At 39.5% G+C, this 21,554-nt stretch overlaps 1 protein-coding gene across 10 annotated transcripts; it reads left to right on the forward strand.

Moving 5' to 3' along the window:
- The first annotated feature begins 278 nt into the window (after window positions 1–278).
- On the forward strand, window positions 279–13,964 carry GRSF1 (G-rich RNA sequence binding factor 1). 10 transcript variants are annotated; one of them, XM_070263744.1, is made up of 11 exons: window positions 462–957; window positions 1,883–1,987; window positions 3,668–3,824; window positions 4,893–5,048; window positions 5,450–5,593; window positions 6,259–6,394; window positions 8,093–8,277; window positions 9,076–9,197; window positions 10,815–10,950; window positions 11,308–11,383; window positions 12,590–13,964. In XM_070263744.1, exons 2-10 carry the CDS (start codon window positions 1,985–1,987, stop codon window positions 11,355–11,357), a joined length of 1,089 nt encoding a protein of 362 aa, XP_070119845.1. In that variant the 5' UTR covers window positions 462–957; window positions 1,883–1,984; the 3' UTR covers window positions 11,358–11,383; window positions 12,590–13,964. The 10 variants fall into 10 exon arrangements, 8 of the variants coding, with proteins under 8 accessions (XP_023493766.2, XP_070119845.1, XP_070119844.1 ...); XM_070263743.1 differs by having other exon boundaries at window positions 467–957; window positions 1,883–1,974; XM_070263746.1 differs by lacking the exon at window positions 462–957 and adding an exon at window positions 987–1,193 and having other exon boundaries at window positions 1,883–1,974.
- Window positions 13,965–21,554: the final 7,590 nt, after the last annotated feature.

Raw genomic sequence — 21,554 nt, forward strand, 5'->3', positions numbered from 1 at the left:
CCTGGCCACAAGAAGAGGAAAACCGCACAACCAGTCCTTTTGCAAATCTCTGCCTGTACACTTGTTAATACACTAACTCATTAGGGGAGGAGTTATCTTTGTCATATACATTATCAGCGTATACTGTCTACACATTTCATTTTAAAAGACAGAAACTGCACATATCTTAAGCTTGGGGGTACTCAACCCCCTGCGATATTATCCCAAGCTCTTGTTATAACCACAGTATCACAGTGCCTTCCACAAACAGCCCCTCTGGCCTCCCGCCACGTGTTTCCGGGGGACAGTGCGGGGTGTCAGCAGACTGGCGTTCCAGGTCTGCCCTCCACAGAGCGCGAAGGCCCGCGCCTCGGCCTCTTAGGCCTCAGTTTCCACGGGTGAAGGAACCCCGGGCACGGCGCCCAGGGGAGCGCGCCCCGGGCCCCGCCCCAAGGGCGGAGAGCGGGCGGAGCGGCGCGCTCGCCTCCGCCCGCCCCGCCTCGCGGCTGGCCGCGGTGTCGGCGGCGCATGTGCCCGCACCCCCTCCCGGCCCTGGATTCCACTTCCTCTCCGCTCGCGCTGCAGCAGCAGCCGCCTCCAGGCCCTGCGCCGCCTCCGGAGTCCATGGCCGGGACGCGCTGGGTGCTCGGGGCGCTGCTCCGGGGCTGCGGCTGCAACTGCAGCAGCTGCCGGCGCACCGGCGCCGCCTGCCTGCCCTTCTACTCGGCCCCCGGCTCCTTCCCCTCGGGCGTCTCGGGCCGCCGCCGCCTGCTGCTGCTGCTCGGGGCCGCCGCGGCCGCCGCCTCTCAGACGCGTGGCCTCCAGACCGGGCCTGCGCCCGCCGGGAGGCTGGCGGGGCTTCCCCCCGCCGCCACCTCCGCCGCCGCTGCGGCAGCCGCCTCTTACCCGGCCCTGCGCGCCCCTCTGCTGCCGCAGTCGCTGGCGGCGGCCGCGGGTCCGGCGCGGAGCTACAGCCAGGTACGTGGGAGCCGCGGGGGGCCGCGCGCGGGACCCTGCCCCGGCCGCGCGCACGCGTCCCCGCTCCCCTCCGCGTGCGCCTCGCGTGCGCGCCTGGGGAGCCGCGGCACGCGCCGCACCCCCGCCCCCCGGCCGCCCAGTCCTCCTATTGGGCCGCGGAACAAGGGACGCTCCGCCAGCCCTCGGGGTTTCTCCTTGTTTTGTTCTCCTCTCGAGTCTCTGGTCGGTGGGGCAGTGTAAGTGTGGCTGGGGGTGAATGTTGAGGCCTTGTTTCCCGCCGGCCCATGGTAGGTTTTGTGAGGCTGTTGACGCCATCACACGCATCCCTGTCGCTCCCCGCCCGCTGCTTGTGAAGTTGGGAGGCCCGACCCCGCGGATGGTTGGGAGTTTCCGTGCAGCCGGAGCTCTAGGCCTGGGCGGCCCTCGGCGCGCCCCGCGGGCCTCTGATGGGAAGGTTCACGCACAGTTGCGTGGGCTGGGTTCGTGGGGACCGAGGCTCGTCCTCAGCTCTGTGCTCTCTCTTGTGTCCCTGGGGACAGGCGGGCTGCCCTAGTTTACTGAAGGTCACCTTTGCACCTCCGCTTCCTCTGACAGAAGGTCCTTTAGGACCATAGGTCGCCGTCGTCGGGGAAGACGTTTGGAGACTGTGCTGTTGGGGGAAAGGGGCCCTGGGGAGGGGGCGTCTAGGGCTGAGGCCAAGATTGGGGGACCCGGGGGAGAGTCTACAGTTTCTTTAAATTTTTATTTTTTTAAAGTCAGCGTATGCTTTAAGAACTCAGATTGCAAATATTTTGTGCCTTGTAGAAAGCTTTCTTTTCTCCTTGTTACGTGGCATCTGGGAAATGTCAGCACACTCTTTGCCCAACTCTTGATGCCTTGGGTCATATTTATCTTAATTCAATTTGTGTTTCTCCTTGAATTTAAGGAAACCCGGAGGCTAATCAGCATAGCTGCCGTCTGCCAGTGGCTGAGCTAATTGATTTGAATCCTGGCCCAAGACTTCTGCTGCCCTTTTCTGTAAAAGCTTATGGTGCTTATGGAATTCTGGGAAAATGGGGACTGTTGCCTTTATTAAAAACACAAACTGTGTGTAATAAGCCTTTGCGAGCTGGCTACTCTCTTCTTGATTGTTTTTTTCCTGTTAAATTGACTGATGATATCTGTTGAGCCTCTGCTAGTGTTACACACTATGCTTCCATTTATCATCGAATTCCTAAAATTATACGAGTCTTCATGAAAATGATGGGAACGTACAAAGGAGTGAAGTCTCTCTCTCCTTAGCCCAATGGAGTGCAAGTCACTTGATTTAAAGCCTGAGTTGTCTTCCCATGTTGATAATTGTAGTCCTTGTTGCGTTATTAAGTATGTATTAGACCTCTGCTAGAGATTTACATTTATCATTAACTCCTTAAAATTAGACGTAGGTCTTCATGTGAATAGTGGGATGGTCCAAAAAAATCTCTTTCCTTAGTCTAGCCGAGCGCAAGTCTTAAAACCTGAGTTGTCTTCTCTGATTATGGTTGCAGCGCTTGTTGGAATCTTATTAAATACCAGTTTTTGCTTAGTCTTGTAAAATACAGTTCTTTAGGTATGTTTCAGGCACCTCTTACCTCACATAACTGCTGTTGCCTTTTATGATCTTTTCCTTATTCAGTTGGTCTGACATACCAGTTGACAGATGAATCTTTCCTAGCAGCCTGCTGTCTTGTTGATTTACCCACTCCTAACTGTCTTTCATTAACTCCCCTTTGCCCACCAGATTAAGGACACACACTCAGCTTAACTCTCAAGTCTCTCTGCTATGTGGTACCAAGTTCCTTTTGCCGGCTCATCTTCTTTGGCTGCTCATTGTACCCTACCGTTTAGCCAAATGGGATTATTGCTGTTTTGCAAATGGGCTTTTGTTCATATTGCTTCTTCCCCTTGCCTCTCAAACTGGAATGCCCTGTCCGTTATACATCCATGTCAGAATTCTAGCCTTACTTCAAGGCCCATCTCATAGCATGTTTTAATTCTTCTTCTGTTAGTGCTCTGTTTTGAATTCCTATAATATCTTATAATAACAGCACTTAAAGCATTTTGTGTTGTATGTTTGTCCTAGTCTAAATGGTTAAGCTTTTTTCAAAAAATTTTTTCTTGGTGAGGAAGATTGGCCCTGAGCTAACATTAGTGCCAGTCTTCCTCTATTTTGTACGTGGGATGCCGCCACAGCATGGCTTGATGAGTGGTGTAGGTCCAGCACCTGAGATCTGAACCCTCGAACTTACTCGGCTGCTGAAGCAGATGGCGCCGAACTTAACTACTGTGCCACTGGGCCAGCCCCCTAGGGGTTAAGCTTTTTGAGATGAGGGCCTCACATGGCCCACTGTGATTAGGAGACACTCACATATTTGTCAAATTGAAGGGACCTCTCTTACCCTGCCTTAACTAAAACAATATTATTAGGTGTAATTTGGGACTGATGAATTTAAAAACAAGCCCTGAATAAAATTTATGTCCTGCCAAACCCTTAGGATATACCTGCTCGTTGCTTTAGGATGTACAATTTAAGCCAAAAGAGGATGAGTTAGATTTGTGAAGTTTACTTCTTGCCTCTGAAATAGTAACTGTCCCCTAAGAATAACATCCAGAGCGTTAGTTTGTAGAAATAAACATTTTCTAAGTAGGTTGTCAGAGAGATATTTTTACATTTCTTCATTTCTCTTGGAAGGAGTCCAAAACGACCTACCTGGAAGACCTTCCACCTCTCCCTGAGTATGAAGTGGCGCCATCCAAGTTAGGACAGGATGTGGATGATGTTTATCTCATTCGAGCTCAAGGATTACCATGGTCGTGTACTATAGAAGATGTGCTTAACTTTTTCTCAGGTATATTTTATGTCTGTTTTAAATATGTAATTTTGTCTCAGTAAAAGGTAGTTGCACAAAATCCAAGTTAGGCTATGCTGTAGACATCTTTCTTATTTGATGGTTGGGAATTGTCTCATTCTGGCTGGTTACATATGCATACCAAGTGCACCATGTGTGCCATTTGTGAGAAGTACCTGGTTTAAAGACTTTGAATGCAACAAAAAATTTCATGTTAAAACTACGTGGTATGAAACCAGTTTCTCTGAAGTTTTAATTTGTACGTATCAAAAAGCCAAACTTGTTAGTAGAAATATGTTATTGAGAATATAGGTTAAGAGTAGCTCTTTATGAATACATACATTTAGAATACAAGATCACTTGATATCAAGTGATAATAGTTCCCTTAACATGTTTGGCATGTGTGGTTGATTTTTTAAGTTTCTGTCTGACTGATTTTTAATTCTCCTCTCAAGAGACTTTTAGAAGATGCTACCTTAAATGTTGTAAAATGATGTAACAATATATTAAGTACCTTAGTGTGCATAATAGTATATGCGTCAAGCATTTTATAAAGCCACTGACATCTTCAGCTTGCTCCCATTATAAGTATGCAGTATAAGGATGTCTTTCCTTAGTAATGAAAAGGGGGAAAAGTTAAATTATGGTAGCGAAATTATTCTTATAGGAGATATTTAAGAGTTCTCATGGCTTTGATTGTAACAGAAGAAGACACTTATGCATAAACCGAACCATATTTAAATTCCTTAAGTGATTTGAAAATGATTGTAGAGGCGTTGGGAGGGATAGAATACATTTTGTATTGAACCTGGCCTGATTTGCCATTTAATGATCAGATCCTAAGCTTATGTGCTAAGGTTTGCTTATCCTTCTCATGCGGAACATTTTAGAGACTACCACCTCATTAGCATTTGCATGGCTTCAGTGATGACGGTTTGTGTAAGGAATGTGACAGGTATTTTGGTTCCTGGTTTGTTTTGTTGTTTGAAGATTGCATTCCAGTGACTTGTATAATTGAGGTAAAAGTTTGATTTCTGGTTTTAATTGGTTTTGCTCACGTACTTCTAGACTGCAGAATCCGCAATGGTGAGAATGGAATACACTTCCTCTTAAATAGAGATGGAAAGCGAAGGGGTGACGCCTTAATTGAAATGGAATCAGAGCAGGATGTGCAAAAAGCCTTAGAAAAGCACCGCATGTACATGGGGCAGCGGTATGTGGAAGGTATGTGAAGGCACGTTCTGCCTTTTCTGGATCAGTACATTAGACTTTATGCTTTCCAAGGCAGTTTCATTTGATCCTTAACAATAGTGAAGTAGTTAGATATTATGACTACACCCTTTTATAAGATGTAAAATGAAGTACAGAGATAATTTCATTTTCTTATCTATAAAATGAGGATGTTGATCAAGTTTACCTCACAAGTTGTGATGTTTAAATGAATTACACCCAGCAAATAGTAAATGTTCAATAAATGTCATTTGTTATTTTCTCCAGAGAAGTATATAAAGATGAAATGTACTAGTTTTTAACTTCTTGGATAATCTACCAAATGTGATTCTTTTTAAATGGTCTCTTTCTTTGTTATGTAAGTTTTGCATATCTTTTGTGCTTTTTCTTTGTAGTATATGAGATAAACAATGAAGATGTAGATGCCTTAATGAAGAGCCTGCAGGTCAAATCTTCACCTGTGGTAAATGATGGCGTGGTCCGTTTGAGAGGACTTCCTTATAGTTGCAATGAGAAAGACATTGTGGACTTCTTTGCAGGTGCTTTTCAGTTATGTCATGTTTGGGGCCTCATATTTTTTTCCCCGTTGTTATCGTCTGTGTGTCAGGTGACCCTTTTCCTGGGTAACTGCAGGTAGTTATATTGGTTCTTTATGGGAGAACTCTTCACTCGGATTTCCAGTCTTATAGATTATGTAAGTGTTTTGACCTATTACTCGGATCTTTGGGGGATGTCAGATTTCAAAATGATTTCCTGTGGGTTTATTTACTATTGAGGAAAATAGCCTCTTCATAAGAGTGGCCTTATTTGTCTTAGACAGTAGCAATTAGATGATTTAAAAGCATTATCGTCTAATTCTTAGCTGTAAAATATGCACCATCAGTAGTGATGTTAGTCTAAATCTTTATTTCCCCTACTATATAATTAATGGCAAAAAAAAAAAAGAATTGTGTGTTTCAGATGGACTGGTTGGATTCTAAATATTCTGGAAATATGGATGTGTAGGTGTTATTAGGTGTTTTGGCTGCATAATAGTTTTCTTCCCATCAGGCATGTATCTAGCTTTGAGACTGGCAAATCAGCACCCAAATTTTACTAATGAAATAAAAAAAAAAATGATAGTATGTGAATGAATGTTTTAATTCTAAGGATAAAAAAGCACCTGTTAGCAGGACTAATTTGTAGTAATTTTTTGGTGTCCTAGGACTGAATATAGTAGACATTACTTTTGTCATGGACTACAGAGGGAGAAGAAAAACAGGAGAAGCCTATGTGCAGTTTGAAGAACCAGAAATGGCCAGCCAAGCCCTGTTGAAACACAGGGAAGAGATTGGTAACCGGTGAGTGAAGCTGATGCTGATCATGCAGAAGTATCAGACATTGGGTCATTTTGATGAATGCGCTGTAATATGACTATGTAAAATTATCTAAACACAGAAAAGTAGAATAGTTTGATGAGCTGTCAAATGCCCATCATTTAGATTAATAAATTATTAATATTTGTTGTATTTGCTGCATGTTTTTTCAGTATGCATCTCTAAAAATATTTTCTTACATGATCCCAGTATTATCATATCTAACAAAGTTAGCAATAATTTATTATCTAATGCCAGTCCAAAATCATGTTTTCCCAGTTATACCAAAAATGTCTTTTCACAGTTGTGGTTTTTTTTTTTGCACCAGAGTCTAGACATGGTCCACATGTTGCATTTGATTGCCATGTCTCTAGTTCTCTTAAACTAGAGCAAATCCTCTCCTTTGTTTTTTCATTCCCTCCTTTTTACATGCAATTGACTTTTGAAGGAAGTGGGTCAGCTGTCCTGTACAGTGTCTCACTTTCTGTGTTTATCTTATTGCTTCCTCATAGTGTCATTTAACTTGTTGCTTTGTATCCTCTATTGTTTCCTGAAAACTGGAAGTCAGAGTTAAAGTCTTAAATTGGTTCAGGTTAACATTTTATATGACTACTCTATAGGTGATGCTGTACACTGCATATCACATCCCATGAGGATGCACATAGTGATGGGTGGGTTCATGTGTGTTCTAACTTTTAAGCTTTGGAGGAGTACTTAAGTGTCAATTTTAAATCACTGTTTTGCTGCTTTCTGGCCTTTTTACTTGACTCCTTTAAAGTTTAAAAAAACAAAAAGTCATTCCAAAGCCATTGTATTTCAAGATCAACTTATAGAATTGGTTCAAAGGTCTTTATTAAGTTTTTTTTTTCAGTGAAAAAAGTGTATGCAAAGCACTCCCCCACTCCATTTTCTTTTAGTACTCTTCATATTTTCTTATAGTGTATCTTGGAACACATCAGTGTTGTTTTTATATGGGAATGTTAAGGCAGTGTAGAAATCTTCAATAAGTTAAGAAGTGGTGCCCATCTAATCTTTATAGGTTTGTAAATACAAATTTTTACAATTCAAGCTTGATTGCCTAATTTGGATAAGCAGTGTTGAGAAAAAGAAAACTAGTTCCAAAAGCTTGGATTTAATAAATAGTCCTCCTGCCAAGCAGATAGTAAGTCAGAATTGACATTTAGTTCATGAATTCTCATTAGCTTCTTAGCGAAGTTCTGGGGGAAGTTAGGTCCTCATATACTGTGACTTTTAATATTTTACACACGTATAAAATTATAAATACATAATTTTCACAGAATTGAACTGATGCTTCAAGAGATTGTTAACCAACTGTAAAAAGCAACAGAACCCTTCTTACCAAATTAATTCTTTTCATGCACACCATTAGCCTTAGCATAGTTGTCCTCATGAAGCAAAACAGTAGAAAATACTGTTAAAATGTATGTGAAGGAAACTTATCTTGGGTGCGAGGGGGAGATTAAAGCAGTGACCTGTTCTGTCGAGAGTACTTTTTCATGGGCTAAGATCTATATCCATTCTTACTTTTGCCTCCACCTGTTATCTTTGGACATCTATGTTTCATAGCTGTTGGAAATATTATATATGCATGTTTTATTTTAAATGAGTTCAGTGTAAAGTTGCTTTGGACCATTTGTGGCTATTCATTTTTGCTTTGACTAGATATATAGAGATATTTCCAAGCAGAAGGAATGAGGTTCGAACACACGTTGGTTCTCATAAGGGAAAGAAAATGGCATCTTCTCTTACTGCTAAGTATATAACTGAGCCAGAAATGGTCTTTGAAGAACACGAAGTAAATGAGGATATTCGGCCCATGACAGCTTTTGAAAGTGAGAAGGAAGTAGGTAAGGATGTGCCTCTTGTTGGGAATCCTTGGGTCTATCTTGTATGTTTTGATATTTATTAAAATATTTTTTTATGACCATATTGTATGAAATTATAAGGTTATAGGACAAAGGAATTGAGTTAAAGATTTAATATGTCTTTGAATGTAGTAGGGACTTTGAATATATGCAGAAGGACTTAATTATTTTGTAAGGTTTTTTTATTTAATCATTTTTGTAGGTTCTGTATCGCAAGATGGATGGCACAAATAGAATAAAAGGAAGTAAAATGTGAACATTTAAACTAAGGTGGGAAAAGATGTGGGTAGAGAGTAGGAAAGCTGACTAAAGTGAGGAGTTTTATTTACCTCTGTGTTTAAGTACTCCTTAGATTCCTAACCCCAAAGCAACATCTGGAATATTTGAAGTTTGAGAAATCCTTTTAAACTGGTGCCCTAGCATTTATTGTTACCATATTTGTTCGTTTTTTTTTTCTTTGAGTGCCAATAACCCAGAAAGTTTCTCTTGCCTTTATTTTTTTCATTCATAATCACTTTTCCTTCTCTCTGTTGTTACGGAAAGGTATGTTCTTTTGTAATCTGGTAGTAGTTTGAGGTACTAAATCCTTATGGGTGTTCGGGTGATATTTGTCAGGTAGCAGAAATTCCAGATCATTTGGCTTTTAAAATTAAAGCCCTTCTTCCTTACTGGTTCAAGAGGATTTGAGAATTTTGACATAAATGTTAGACCTAATTATAATCTGGAAATAACTCTTGAAGCTTTTATGTTCTTGACAGTGCTTTTTGTTCCACTTCTCAGAATTGCCTAAGGAGATGTCAGAAAAGCTTCCAGAGACTGCTGATTTTGGAACTGCATCTTCACTACATTTTGTCCACATGAGAGGATTGCCTTTCCAAGCCAATGCCCAAGACATTATAAACGTGTGTGGCAGTAAGATATCCAATCTCAATAGGTTTGAACAAAAGTTCTGAAATTGAACTTGTTAATTTGGGGAAGGCAGAGAGGAAAATACAGTATTTCTGGAGTATCTCTGGACAGTAAGATGGCATCTCCATGGTTGTGGAGGCTTATTTTATTCTCTTTAGCTGAAAAGTGTGGGGTTTATTACATTTTAAGGTCAAATGTGTAATGGATAAGAGGATTTTATAGATGCATAATGATATGGTGTAGGTTTAGCATTCAAAGTAGAAAGTTTGGTTTTTCTCTAAATTGGTTCAACCCATTCGTTTTTGGGTTTAGGAAACTGAAACTCAGAGAGAATTTGTCACAGAGCAGTTATAGACTAGACAGGAATCCAGTACTCCTGAATGCCCTGAGCTTTCATTAGACCATGTAGCCTGCTTGCATCAGGATTCCCTAATTATTTATTTTTTTTCCTGCTTTATCTCCCCAAACCCCCCCTGTACACAGTTGTGTATCTTAGTTGCATGTCCTTCTAGTTGTGGGATGTGGGACGCTGCCTCAACGTGGCCTGAGGAGTGGTGCCATGTCCGCGCCCAGGATCCGAACCCTGGGCCGCTGCAGCGGAGCGCGCAAACTTAACCACTCGGCCACGGAGCCGGCCCCAGGATTCGCTAATTTTTGAGAAAAGGAATTTTAAGAATATTTTGATTTTATAATAGGCACTGTATGAAATGAAAAGATAAAGCAACAAAGCCCTTATTGACTTCATGAACTTGAGGTTCATATATACTTAAGGTGGATCCAAACTCAGAGTCGTCAGTTAGTAGTGGGGCCTCAGAGTTGTCTTTATTATTTCAAAAAGCCTAATAGGAATCATATCTTTACCCAAATGAAGGTTGCACAGTCTCATTAAAGCATTACATTCTTTTGTTTTGGTTTGGAACGATAACCACTCAGTGTGGTAGTGCTTATAAGAAACTAATTATCAGGTACGTGTCTGATTAAAAAATGATAAAAATAAATTATTATGAAATGAAGTGTATTTGATGGACAGTCTTTAGAAACAGGGAGGGATGTGTGTGGGAGGAATAATAAAAGTGGTCCTTGTTGGTATAAAAAATAAAAGTTTGAGGGGCTGGCCCCGTGGCAGAGTGGTTAAGTTCGTGCACTCCGCTGCAGGCGGTCCGGTGTTTCGTTGGTTCGAATCCTGGGCGCAGACATGGCACTGCTCATCAAACCACGCTGAGACAGCGTCCCATATGCCACAACTAGAAGGACCTACAACGAAGAATATACAACTATGTACCGTGGGGGCTTTGGGGAGAAAAAGGAAAAAATAAAATCTTAAAAAAAATAAAAATAAAAGTTTGAGAACTATTTGTATAGTATTATATTTATAGTTTAAGTTCTCTGTGAATAGATATTTGAAATGTAACTCTGAGTTCTAAGAAAATCAGAAAAGCCAGAAAAGATGATAGATGTGTATCTATTTTTTTGCTTAAAGAGATTTCCTAAAAACAAATTTAGCAGATGTATGAATCAAAGTCTAAAAGAAAAATGCAGAGCTACCAGACTTCTAGAAATTGGGCCTCATACCATTCTGTTCCTTTTGGCTTCCTTTGTTCATTGTTTAGTTTTTTGCTCCACTGAAGCCTGTTAGAATCACCATGGAATACAGTTCCAGTGGGAAAGCCACTGGAGAAGCTGATGTGCACTTCGATACCCATGAGGATGCTGTTGCAGCCATGCTCAAGGATCGGTCGCATGTTCGTAAGTGCTGCCCATAGTTTTCATTGTTAATTTTGATGTCTGTCTTTGTTCACAAATGCCTTTCTCTCTTTTGGAGTTTGCCTGGAATTTTTCCGTGGGAAAATTGCACTGTGTTAATACTATTAAATTAAAAGTAAAAAGGACAAAGCACTATAATATAATGAAAACCGTTTATTTGCTACTTATCCTGAATATTTCTATCCAGAGTTAGGTAGGATTTTTTGTTTGTTTTTAATTAGGGAAGGGAATGGGCAAAGGATTTGAGGTTCTGTCTGAAGTACCAGAAAAATGGCTACAGTATTATTTCTGCCTTTTCATATTTTTAAAATGAATCTCTTTTTTTTGGGTCATTCCCAGACCATAGGTATATTGAATTGTTCCTGAATTCATGTCCAAAAGGAAAATAAGACTTCCAGGGACTCCAGATAATAAGGTAAATTTGAAAGATTTAATTGCAGAAATTATTTTCAATTGATAAATTAATCATTAACTCACTAATTTGTAATATAGTGGAATCCATTCTCTTTTAAATAAAGATCAAACTGATCATGATAATTGAAGCATCAGATTAAGAAATGAAGTTCTTCTGGGCAATAGAATTAGTTATGATTGTATAGTGCCTTTGAGTATTTTTCCCATATAAAATCTTGGCATCATTCCCAACATGCATCATGCTATGTGCCTAAAAATAATTTTTCACCTTTTGTAGTTATAAATCATAATATACTGAAAATGTGCCTTGCATTAGCTTTTCTTCCCATAAAGTTTAAGCACATTTCCTCAGTTCTAAGATATTAAGATGGTTAGAATAACACGTTTGAAACCAGGATGTATACACTGAATGTACCACTGTTTCTTTCCCTAAAATGGTGATATGAAAGTGGTTGTCCTAGGAAGTACATGATTTCATAGAGTTAACTTAACCTGTGACACATCTAAATATGTCTTGATGTCCCTTCCCTTGACTAAATGTCACGTGATGTCTTTTCCCCCCATAAAAATCTTAACGTATTGTAATCATTTTTCTACATGTGGTGCATTCCTTTGAGACACTTAACTATAATGATTTCTTGAAAACACCTGGGGTGTTTCTTTACCATAGTTTTCATAGGCTATTTTTTTTTTTAAAGATTTTATTTTTCCTTTTTCTCCCCAAAGCCCCCCGGTACATAGTTGTATATTCTTAGTTGTGGGTCCTCCTAGTTGTGGCATGTGGGATGCTGCCTCAGCGTGGCTTGATGACCGGTGCCATGTCCGCGCCCAGGATTCAAACAGGAGAAACCCTGGGCTGCCGCAGCGGAGCGCACGAACTTAACCACTCGGCCATGGGGCTAGCCCCATAGTCTATTTTTGGATGTGAAGTCTCACAATATTGTCATGTTAAATATTTATATTAGCTAAAATCTTATGTAAAATATATTGTGTGCTCAGTTCTGAAAATCTACTACCTTTATATCAGGGTGCAAACACTAATGCCTAACTGTTGAATTTTCTTCACCTTAACTTAATTGATCTGTCACATAACTTGTACTAAATCAGTAAGAAAAAGTGGTTGAATTTGTAATTTTAAATGGTATGAGAACATGTGCAGTACTTTTTCTTTTGAGTAAATGTGCAACATTTTTCGTTTTATTTTCAGGATGAAGCAAGAAGCATTTCATTTGCACATCTTTCTTGGACATGGGATATAAAGCTCCAGTTTTTTAGCAGCAGCTGCTAGAGAAAGGATTTTGGGGTTTGGGCTTAATTACTTATAAGAATAATTCCATAGTGGACTGTTTAGAAAGAGAAAGGAAAGGTTCAGTTTGGGATTATGAAATAAAACCACAAATTTAAATTTTTGTTTAAACTGTCTAGGGTCTGATTTACAAATCTGGTCTTTATTTTATATGATTAAACAGTTTGATTTCACAGAGGACATGTTACCCATTGTAAAGACTACATGTTTTTATTCAGTACTGTCCTTTAAAATCTTTCTCCCATTTTAAAAATGATCTGGTTGAGGTTTTGTTTTTTACCTATGAATTCAGAGCTCTGATGTAAAACTTCTCATGGAATAAAACATTGAGTTATTTTAACCAAATACTCACCAAAGCAAGGAAAGGTTTCAGACCTTTGAACCATTACGGTTTGGCAGAGTAGTTTTAATTTTAGGTCTATTTGATTACTTAGATAGGGGTAAGAATTAAAAATAAGTCAAAACAAAAAATAAACCCCACAGGGTAGTGAGTGTAAATGACAACAATTTGGCAGTTTTATGTCTTTAGGAATGTTTTGCCTTTCCAAGCCTTGTGCTAAAGGCATTAACATTGGTTCCTGTGTACTTAAGGAGGGAATTCTAGTCTCAACTTAAAAGTTATATGGACACCCCCTTTTTTTGTGGTTTTGGGTGACCCTTAAGGGTATTGGTTTGTTAGTCTCAAAACTGTGAATTGACATATCAGAACAGTCCCGACTGGTAAGGACATTAATGGCTTCACTTGAATTTAAACCAGCTCTAGATAGGAAAAAATTTAAGTCTCCTCATTTGCTTTTTCAGTGGGGTAGCACATCCCATATTTTAGAAGAAGTAGGGGGTGCCTTGCTTAAATAAAAATAGCATTTAATGTATAATTGTGTGAAGGGTTTATGGATAAAGCTGTATTAATGTCACATTGTGGCAGTACCTTCTGCTTTAATATTAAACAGCTTGTTATTTAAATATTGGATCAAAATGGCTGGCTTCAAAATGTAGTCATTAATAAACTAACTTTACGTGCACCTGTGTAGGAGAATCAGAATCCTGTATACTTTATTTGCCTTGTTCCTGTTCTCAGGTGATGACTGCCACGTAGTTACCAGGAGATGCAGTTCTGGTTCTTAAAATTGAATTAGCCCAGATTTCTGAGAGGTGATATCTGGAAGAGAGATGATGTCTTCTCTCACTTAATACATAACCATCTTTGATTACCAGCTCAGATACAAAATCACTGTACTGTAAGTAGTCAATAAATGAAGGCTTGTTTCAGGCTGAAGGTTACCTAAGAGTATTTATTTTGGAGTGTGTGAATCAACCAAATATATTTTTATTACATCAAGTCCTGGTATATAATTGTAAAAAGAAATGGTTAATTTTCAGTTGTGTTGGTTTTTATCATCCTATAAGAACATGACTTAGTCAACCAGCTTGACGTCTTCAGTATTTCTACTTTGATGGAAATGTGTTTTCACATATGGTTGAGTGTCCCAAGCTATGAGAACTAGTGTCTGTAGCTGTATGATCTATTAGAAGTGTGATTATTTCTCTCTAGCAGTAGTTATCTAATTTGCTGTGCAAAAAATCTGTAGAGTCTATTGGGATTGGGGTTGGTGAGGAATTAATTTATTTTCAATTACTTTATTTTAAAGCTAATGAGTTTCATTTGCACATCTCTGGGAAAAGAATGAAAGCAAAAGCATTAAAATGTTATGTGGTAGATAAGCTTGAAGGGGTGTACCTTTTGTTTTTCCCCTCCGCAAAGTCCCAGTATGTAGTTGTATATTCTAGTTGTAAGTCCTTCTGTGTGAGCTGCTGCCACACCATGGCTAGTGACAGATGATCTGTGTGGTTCTGCAACCAGGAACCGAACCCGGGCCACTGAAGCGGTGAGAGTGCTAAACTTTAACCATTAGGCTGTCAAGGCTGGCTCGGGGTGTATCTTCTTGTCACTAGTGACTGAATTCTCAGTACCAAAGGTGGCCATTCTTGGAAAGTCATCTTCAGAATTCATATACTTTCCTGTACTCCCTTTAGTAGATTATTGCTCATAATTTAGGCTAGTGAGTGAATGATTGCTCACAAGGCAAATGTAGTTACTGGAAGGGGAAGAAAAGCACATAATAGAATGAAAGTAATCTTTTATCACTATCCAATCAAAAGACATGTTTCTCTCTCCCAAAATTTGACGAAACTGGGTTGTGTATCATTATTTGCTATTGAAAGAAGTAATGACAGAATTTCATTCTTCTCTGTGTGCTTTGTGGTAAAGCTATCAGAAATAGTGGGATTGGATATGGCCAGGTTACCCATATCCTGCTTTGGCTAGCTACTTCTCAAGGAACTGCAAGGAAGAACTCTGATAAGTAGCATGTAGATACCAAGGGGGAAATGGCTAAGGATTGTGATCTCATCTGCTGTACTCTGATATCAGAGAAGGAAGCAGAACCAGAGTGTTTCCCCCTCTGCCTGGGTGCATGAGGCTTCTGCTGGGCAGGAAAGGAGACTGAGTCCGCTGTGGAGTGGAAGGCTTTACATTCTTCTCACTACGTGTGCAGTGTGTGGAGGAAGAAGCAGGAGAAAGCCACTTCCATCCACAGGACATTTTGAGGCAATGACCCTGCCTATTAGTTAATATGTCCTATGGGCATCCTCTGCCCCACACGGTCCCTTGGCAGATTCTCATTTGGAGATTTTTCTCTGCGTTACATCCTTTTCATTTTATAATTTAAAACATTGCATTGTTTTGACAGTTTCCCCTAAATTATGTGGAACTGTTCACGTTCAATTGGTAGGACCTGTATTATAGAGTAGAATCGTATATCTCAGCAGTAAAGTAGAGGCAGGCCTAAAGTTCAGGGGCTTTGCAAAAAAATTGCTCTAATGTAATAGGAATACATTTCCCCCCCTGAATTTGGCAGATTAGAGAATAATCTCTGAAGTTTGTAGGAAGGGAATAAAGCTGCTATAAACATCCATATGTAGGCTTTTGTGTGTACATAAGATTTCAACTCATTTGGGTAAATACCAAGTAACACGATTGCTGGATCATATGGTAAGACTATGTTTAGTTTTGTTAGAAGCCGCCAAACTGTCTTCCAAGGTGGCTGCACCAGTTTTCATTCCCTCCAGCAGTGAATGAGAACTCCGATAGCAACTCCTCCTTGGCAGCGTTTGGTGTGTCAGCGTTGTGAATTTTAGCTGTTCTCATAGGTGCGTGGTGGTATCTCATTTTACTTTGCAATCCCATAGTGACATAAGAGGTTGAGCATCTTTTTATATGTTTATTTGCACCTGCATATTGTCTTGGTGAGGTATGTGTTCAGCTCTTTTGCCCAGTTTTTTAGTTGGGTGGTTTTCTTATTGGGTTTTAGGAAGGGGATATAGGACAGTTTAGTTTGGTTCTTAAGCCTTGATGATATGAAAATAAATAGTAGGGTATTTTAAAAATGGTTTATATTTTATTTTTTGAAGGAAATAAAATTCAAGAGAGATGCAGGGGTATACAGTAAACAGTCTCCCTCCCATCCTGTATTTTAGCCACTAGTTCCGCTTCTCAGGCAACCCTGTCATCAGTTTCTAATGGAAATTTCTAGTGATATTTACTGTATAGATAAGCAAATATTAATAGACATTTTCATTTCTTTTCAAAATATAAATTACAGCATACCATACATACTCTTCTGTACCTTTTTCCCCACTTATTGCATCCTAAAGATCATTTTATATCAGTATATAAAACCCTTTTTCATTTTTTGGAATGATTGTAGAGTATATGAATATACATAATTTCATTCATCCTGTCCCTTACTGATGAACATGTAAATTGTTTCCATTCTTTCCCTATTATAATGCTGAAATGAATTACCTTGTATAATTTTATGCCATTTTGTACATACAGAAATTTTTATGTAGGGTAAATGGTCAGAGTATGTGCACTTGTAATTTATATCTAAAATTAAATTTATATATGTAAATGGCTTTTTCTTATTTGCTCCGGTAGTACAAGTGCCCATTTCCCCATAGCCTCACTAACACGGTATATTAGCATTCTATTCTTTGCCAATCTTATAGGTTAAGAAAACGCCATCACAATGGTATTCCTTTATGAGGTAGCACTTCTTCACATTTAAGAGCTTTTGGATTTTCTTTTCAGTGAATTGTCTTCATGTCCTCTCCCCAGTTTTCTTTTTTTCTTATAATCCGTATCTACTTAACCCTCATATTAATTTTAAAGCAAATCCAAGACATAGCATCATTTTATCTGTATAGATTTCAGTATACATCTTCTGTTAAAAAGGTATTTAAAAAAATACCATCACTCCTAAAAATACTAATTTCTTAGCACCAAAGATCTGTCTGAAAAGTCATTTAAAAAAAGTTTATATGAATCAGGATCTAAACAACATCAACACTTTGCAATTGGTTACTATGCCTCTTTTTGCCCTGCAACCTTTTTTTTTTTTTTTTTTTTTTTGGTGAGGAAGATTGGCTCTAAGCTAATCTCTGCTGCCAGTGTTCCTCTTTGCTTGAGGAAGACTGTCATTGAGCTAGGCTCTGTGCCAGTCTTCCTCTATTTTGTATGTGGGACGCTGCCACAGCATGGCCTCACGAGCCCTGTGTAGGTCCATACCTGAGATCCGAACCTGTGAATCCCAGGCTGCTAAAGTGAGCATGTGAACTTAACCACTATGCTACTGGGCTGGCCCTGCCCTGCAGAATTTTTTAATAAGAAACTTCAAGCATACAGAAAAGTTGAACTATAAACATGCCTATCTATACCTACCACCTAGATTCTACAAGTAACATTTTGCCATATTTTCTTTATCATGGATCTATGCATCCATCAGTCTCTCTCTTTTCTTTATGGGTGTCAAAGTTGTAGAACATCTATACTTGACTCTTAAGCCTTTTGGCATACATATTGTTGGAGTTTTTTTTCTTGAGGTAGAACTTAGAGTGAACAAACGTTAAGTGTACCATTTGATGAGTTCTGACGTGCAGCTATGTAACCCAAACCCCTAGCAAGCTATGGAACATTTCCATCACGTCCATCAGAAAGTTTTTTTAACCAGTCAATTCTTGCAGCTCTCCCATCCCTTTTCCCTGTTAGAATTGTGTTTTCACCAGATTAGTTTGGCCTATTCTAGAACTTTATATAAATGGAATCATACAGTATGTACTCTTGTGTAAATTTCCTTCATTCAGCACGTTTTGAGATTCATTGATGTGTTTCAGCTCTTTGTTCCTTTTCATTGCTGACTAGTATTCCATTGTGAATATGCCAGTTTGTTTAACCTTTCACTTGTTAGGCGAACAGCTCCTGGACGATGGGCTCTGCAGGTTTTGGCTGTCAGGAATAAAGTTGCTATGAACATCTTGTGCGAGCCTTTTTGTGGACCTGCATTGTCATTTCTTTTGGCTGAGTACTTAGTAGAAGACCCTGAGTTGTAAGGTTGATAGATTTTTAATTTTACTAGAAATCGATAGAACCTTTTTCCAGAGTGGTCACCCTGTTTTACACACCCTCGATATGAGAGTTCCTGCAGGTCTACATCCTCACCATTGGGTGGTGTCAGCCCGTAATTTTAGCCATTCTGTGTGTAGTGGTATCTCACTGTGGTTTTAATTTGCTTTCCCTGACAACTGATGTTGAGCATTTTTTCATAAGTTTATTGGCCATTCAAATATCTTCTTTAGTGAAGTTGAACTTCCTGTTTCTTATTTCTTTTAATCTATGTTTCCCCTTCCATTTTTTCCCCCTTGGTCTTTTTTTATTTGTTTTGGTGAGGAAGATTGGCCCTGAGCGAACATCTCTTGCCAATCTTCTCTATTTTGTATGTGGGATGCTGCCACAGCATGGCTTGATGAGCAGTTTGTAGGTCCCCACCCGGGATCCAAACCTGCAAACCCTGGGCTGCTCAAGGAGAGCATGTGAACCTAACCACTAGGCCACCAGGCTGGCCCCTCCCCTTCCATTTCTTTTTCCTTTCTTATTTGTTGAACCTGTACAGGTTTCCACAATCTGAATTTTGCTGATTGCCTTTCTGTGATGTTTGTTGATCACTTTCGTATTGGGTTTGGTCTTTTTCTTCACTAATTAGCAGGAGCCCTTTATTCTTGTAATGAGTTAGCTTTAAATACCATTCCCTCCAGTTTGTCACATTGTTTGCCTATCATGGCAGAAATTATTTTTATATGGCAGAATTCTTAGATCTCCCCTTTTATTGCTGTTAGATTTTCTGTCAGAATTAGGATATCCCAGTGGAATGATTTTGAAAGCACCTGGTGATAAGGCATGCAGGGGTGTAGCCAAGGTAGGTTCTAGAATATGGATGGACTCAGTGAAACTCAGAAGAGTCACCAAGGTAAAGTTAAGAATGAGCTTTTCAAATGATCCAGACAAAATTTGAACCCTACAAGTGAAACTTCACAAGTATAGTCAGACTTGTGATCCCAAAACAGCCGGTTCTAACTGAAATAGAGGCTGTCAACCTTTCCTTCTGCCACTTGACAGTAACATGTGGGAATAAAGACTAAGAGCTAAAGAAAAACTGAGTTATTCACAGTTTCTGATAGGCTGGCAGTAATTCCCTCCATTTCTTGTCCCCTCAAGAAAGCAAATGAAGAAATACAAGTGATAATATTGGGCTAAGTTTTAATCTGCTCGAATTTACAAGAATAAATTATTTGTGATAGACTTTATAATTGAATATGAATGAGAGTGTTGTGCCAGAAAGTGGCATCCCAGCATGGGAAGGCAGTACTGCCGCGTGGAGCCTTGTAAGGCTTTTCCACTTGACCTGCCTGCTGGAGACCTGAGTTCTCCCTCTTTAGCAAACCTGTTATTAACTCTTAGGAATCTGACATCCTTAGCAATGCTTACAACTGGTCACTGGTTCTATGTTTAACTAATTTTACATTTCAAGATAATAATACACTTTGAATAAAGTTTGCCTTTTATTCTAGGTGTAGAAATTATGCTTGTCAAATACTTTTCTGATCTGGTGGTTTGATATGCTTATAAAAATCTTATTCAAAAGTAAGTAATGTGTTAACGAAATCACCTGTCCTCAGGAATGTGGAGACTAGAAGAGCTCAATAATTGACAGTAGCCTAGCCAAGAACTGTCTAAGAATCGCTAAGATTTGACCTGGGAGAACATTGGGGGGATATATTAGCTTAAGGTATTTGAAAGCTGTTTTATTATAGAGTCATGTGTCGCATAGTGATGTTTTGGTCAGTGATGGACTGCACATATGACGACGGTCCCGTAAGATTAGTACCATATGGTATAGCCTAGGTGTCTAGTAGGCTGTACCACCTAGGTGTAAGTACACTCTATGATTTGCACAATGACGCATTTCTCACATGTCACCATTAAGCAATGCATGACTGTACGCTCACATTGGGCAAACACCACCACCATCCATCGCCAGAACTTTGACAAGTTTCCCCCTCCCTCCAACCCCTGCCAACCACCATTCTACTGTGTCTGTATGAATTTGACTACTCTAGGTACCTCATACAAGTGGAATCATATTTGTCCCGTGACTGGCTTATTTCACTTATAATGTCCTCAGGGTTCATCCATGTTGTTGTATCTATCAGAATTTCCTTCCTTTTTAGGCTGAATAATATTCCATAGTACATATCTACCACACTTTGTCTATCCATTCATTGGTTGATGAACACTTGGGTTGCTTCACCTTTGGCTATTGTGAATAATGCTATGAACATGGGTGTATAAACATCTGTTAAATTCCTGCTTTCATTTCTTTTGGGTATATACCCAGAAGTGGAACTGCAGTATTATATGGTAATTTTATATTTAATTTCTTTAGGAACCACCGTAATGTTTTCCACAGTGGCTGCACCATTTTACATTGCCACCAACAGTGCATGGGGGTTCTAATTTCTCCACAAAGTTTTTAATCTTGATGAAGTCCAACCTATTTTCTTCTTTTGTTGCCTGTGCTTTTGGTGTCTTACCCAAGAAATCATTGCCAAATCCAATGTCATGCCTATTTTCCTCTACGTTTTATTCTAAGAGTTTTATAGTTCTAGCTCTTATGATCAGATCTTTGATTCATTTTGAGTTAATCTGTGTATATGGTGTAAAGGTCCAACTTCATTTTTTTTTGCATGTGCATATCCAATTTTCCCCAACATCATTTGTTGCAAAGACTGTCCTTTCCCCATTGAATGGTCTTGGCACCTTGTCAAAAATCATTTGACCATATACATGAGGGTTTATTTCTAGGCTCTCTATTCTATCCTGTTGGTCTGTGGCTGTTTTCATGCCAGTACCACACTGTTTTGATCACTGTAGCTTTGTAGTTAGTTTTAAAATCAGGAAGTTTGAGACCTCCAAATTGGATCTTCAAGATTGTAAGATTGTTTTGGCTATTGGGGCATCCCTTGAGATTGCACATGAATTTTAGCATAGATGCTTCTGTTTCTGAAAAAAAATAGTGGGATTTTTGGTAGAGATCACAGTGAATCTGTAGATAGTTTTGTGCAGTACTGACATCTTAATGATATTGTCTTCCAATACATGGAGTAGCTTCCCATTTACTGGCATCTTTAATTTCTTTTGGCAATACTTTGTAGTTTTCAGTGTAACAAGTCTTTTGCCTCTTTGGTTACGTTTATTCCTAAGAATGCTGATGCTATTGTAAATGGTGGAAAACACAGTTTTTAAGGAAGATAGGCCTAACATTCAGTCAAGTATTCATCACTCATCCCCTTGCTTTTGTGAGCAGTTGCACTAACAGATCTTTGGAGCTTTGTTAAAAAAATAGGCTAAATAGCTTACGTGCAATTCACAGTAAAATCTCAAGTGGCTGATCACTTATTCCTCCTTACA

Source organism: Equus caballus, chromosome 3 (genome assembly GCF_041296265.1).
Source record: "Equus caballus isolate H_3958 breed thoroughbred chromosome 3, TB-T2T, whole genome shotgun sequence".
Lineage (NCBI taxonomy): Eukaryota > Metazoa > Chordata > Mammalia > Perissodactyla > Equidae > Equus > Equus caballus.

Excerpts from the sequence above, each read along its gene's own strand:
- GRSF1 (XM_023637998.2), top strand. The coding sequence starts at position 508 with ATGTGCCCGCACCCCCTCCCGGCCCTGGATTCCACTTCCTCTCCGCTC. Across the intron at positions 9,198-10,814 it reads ATGCCCAAGACATTATAAAC|TTTTTTGCTCCACTGAAGCC; the intron begins GTGTGTGGCAGT and ends TTCATTGTTTAG. Across the intron at positions 10,951-11,307 it reads CAAGGATCGGTCGCATGTTC|ACCATAGGTATATTGAATTG; the intron begins GTAAGTGCTGCC and ends GGTCATTCCCAG.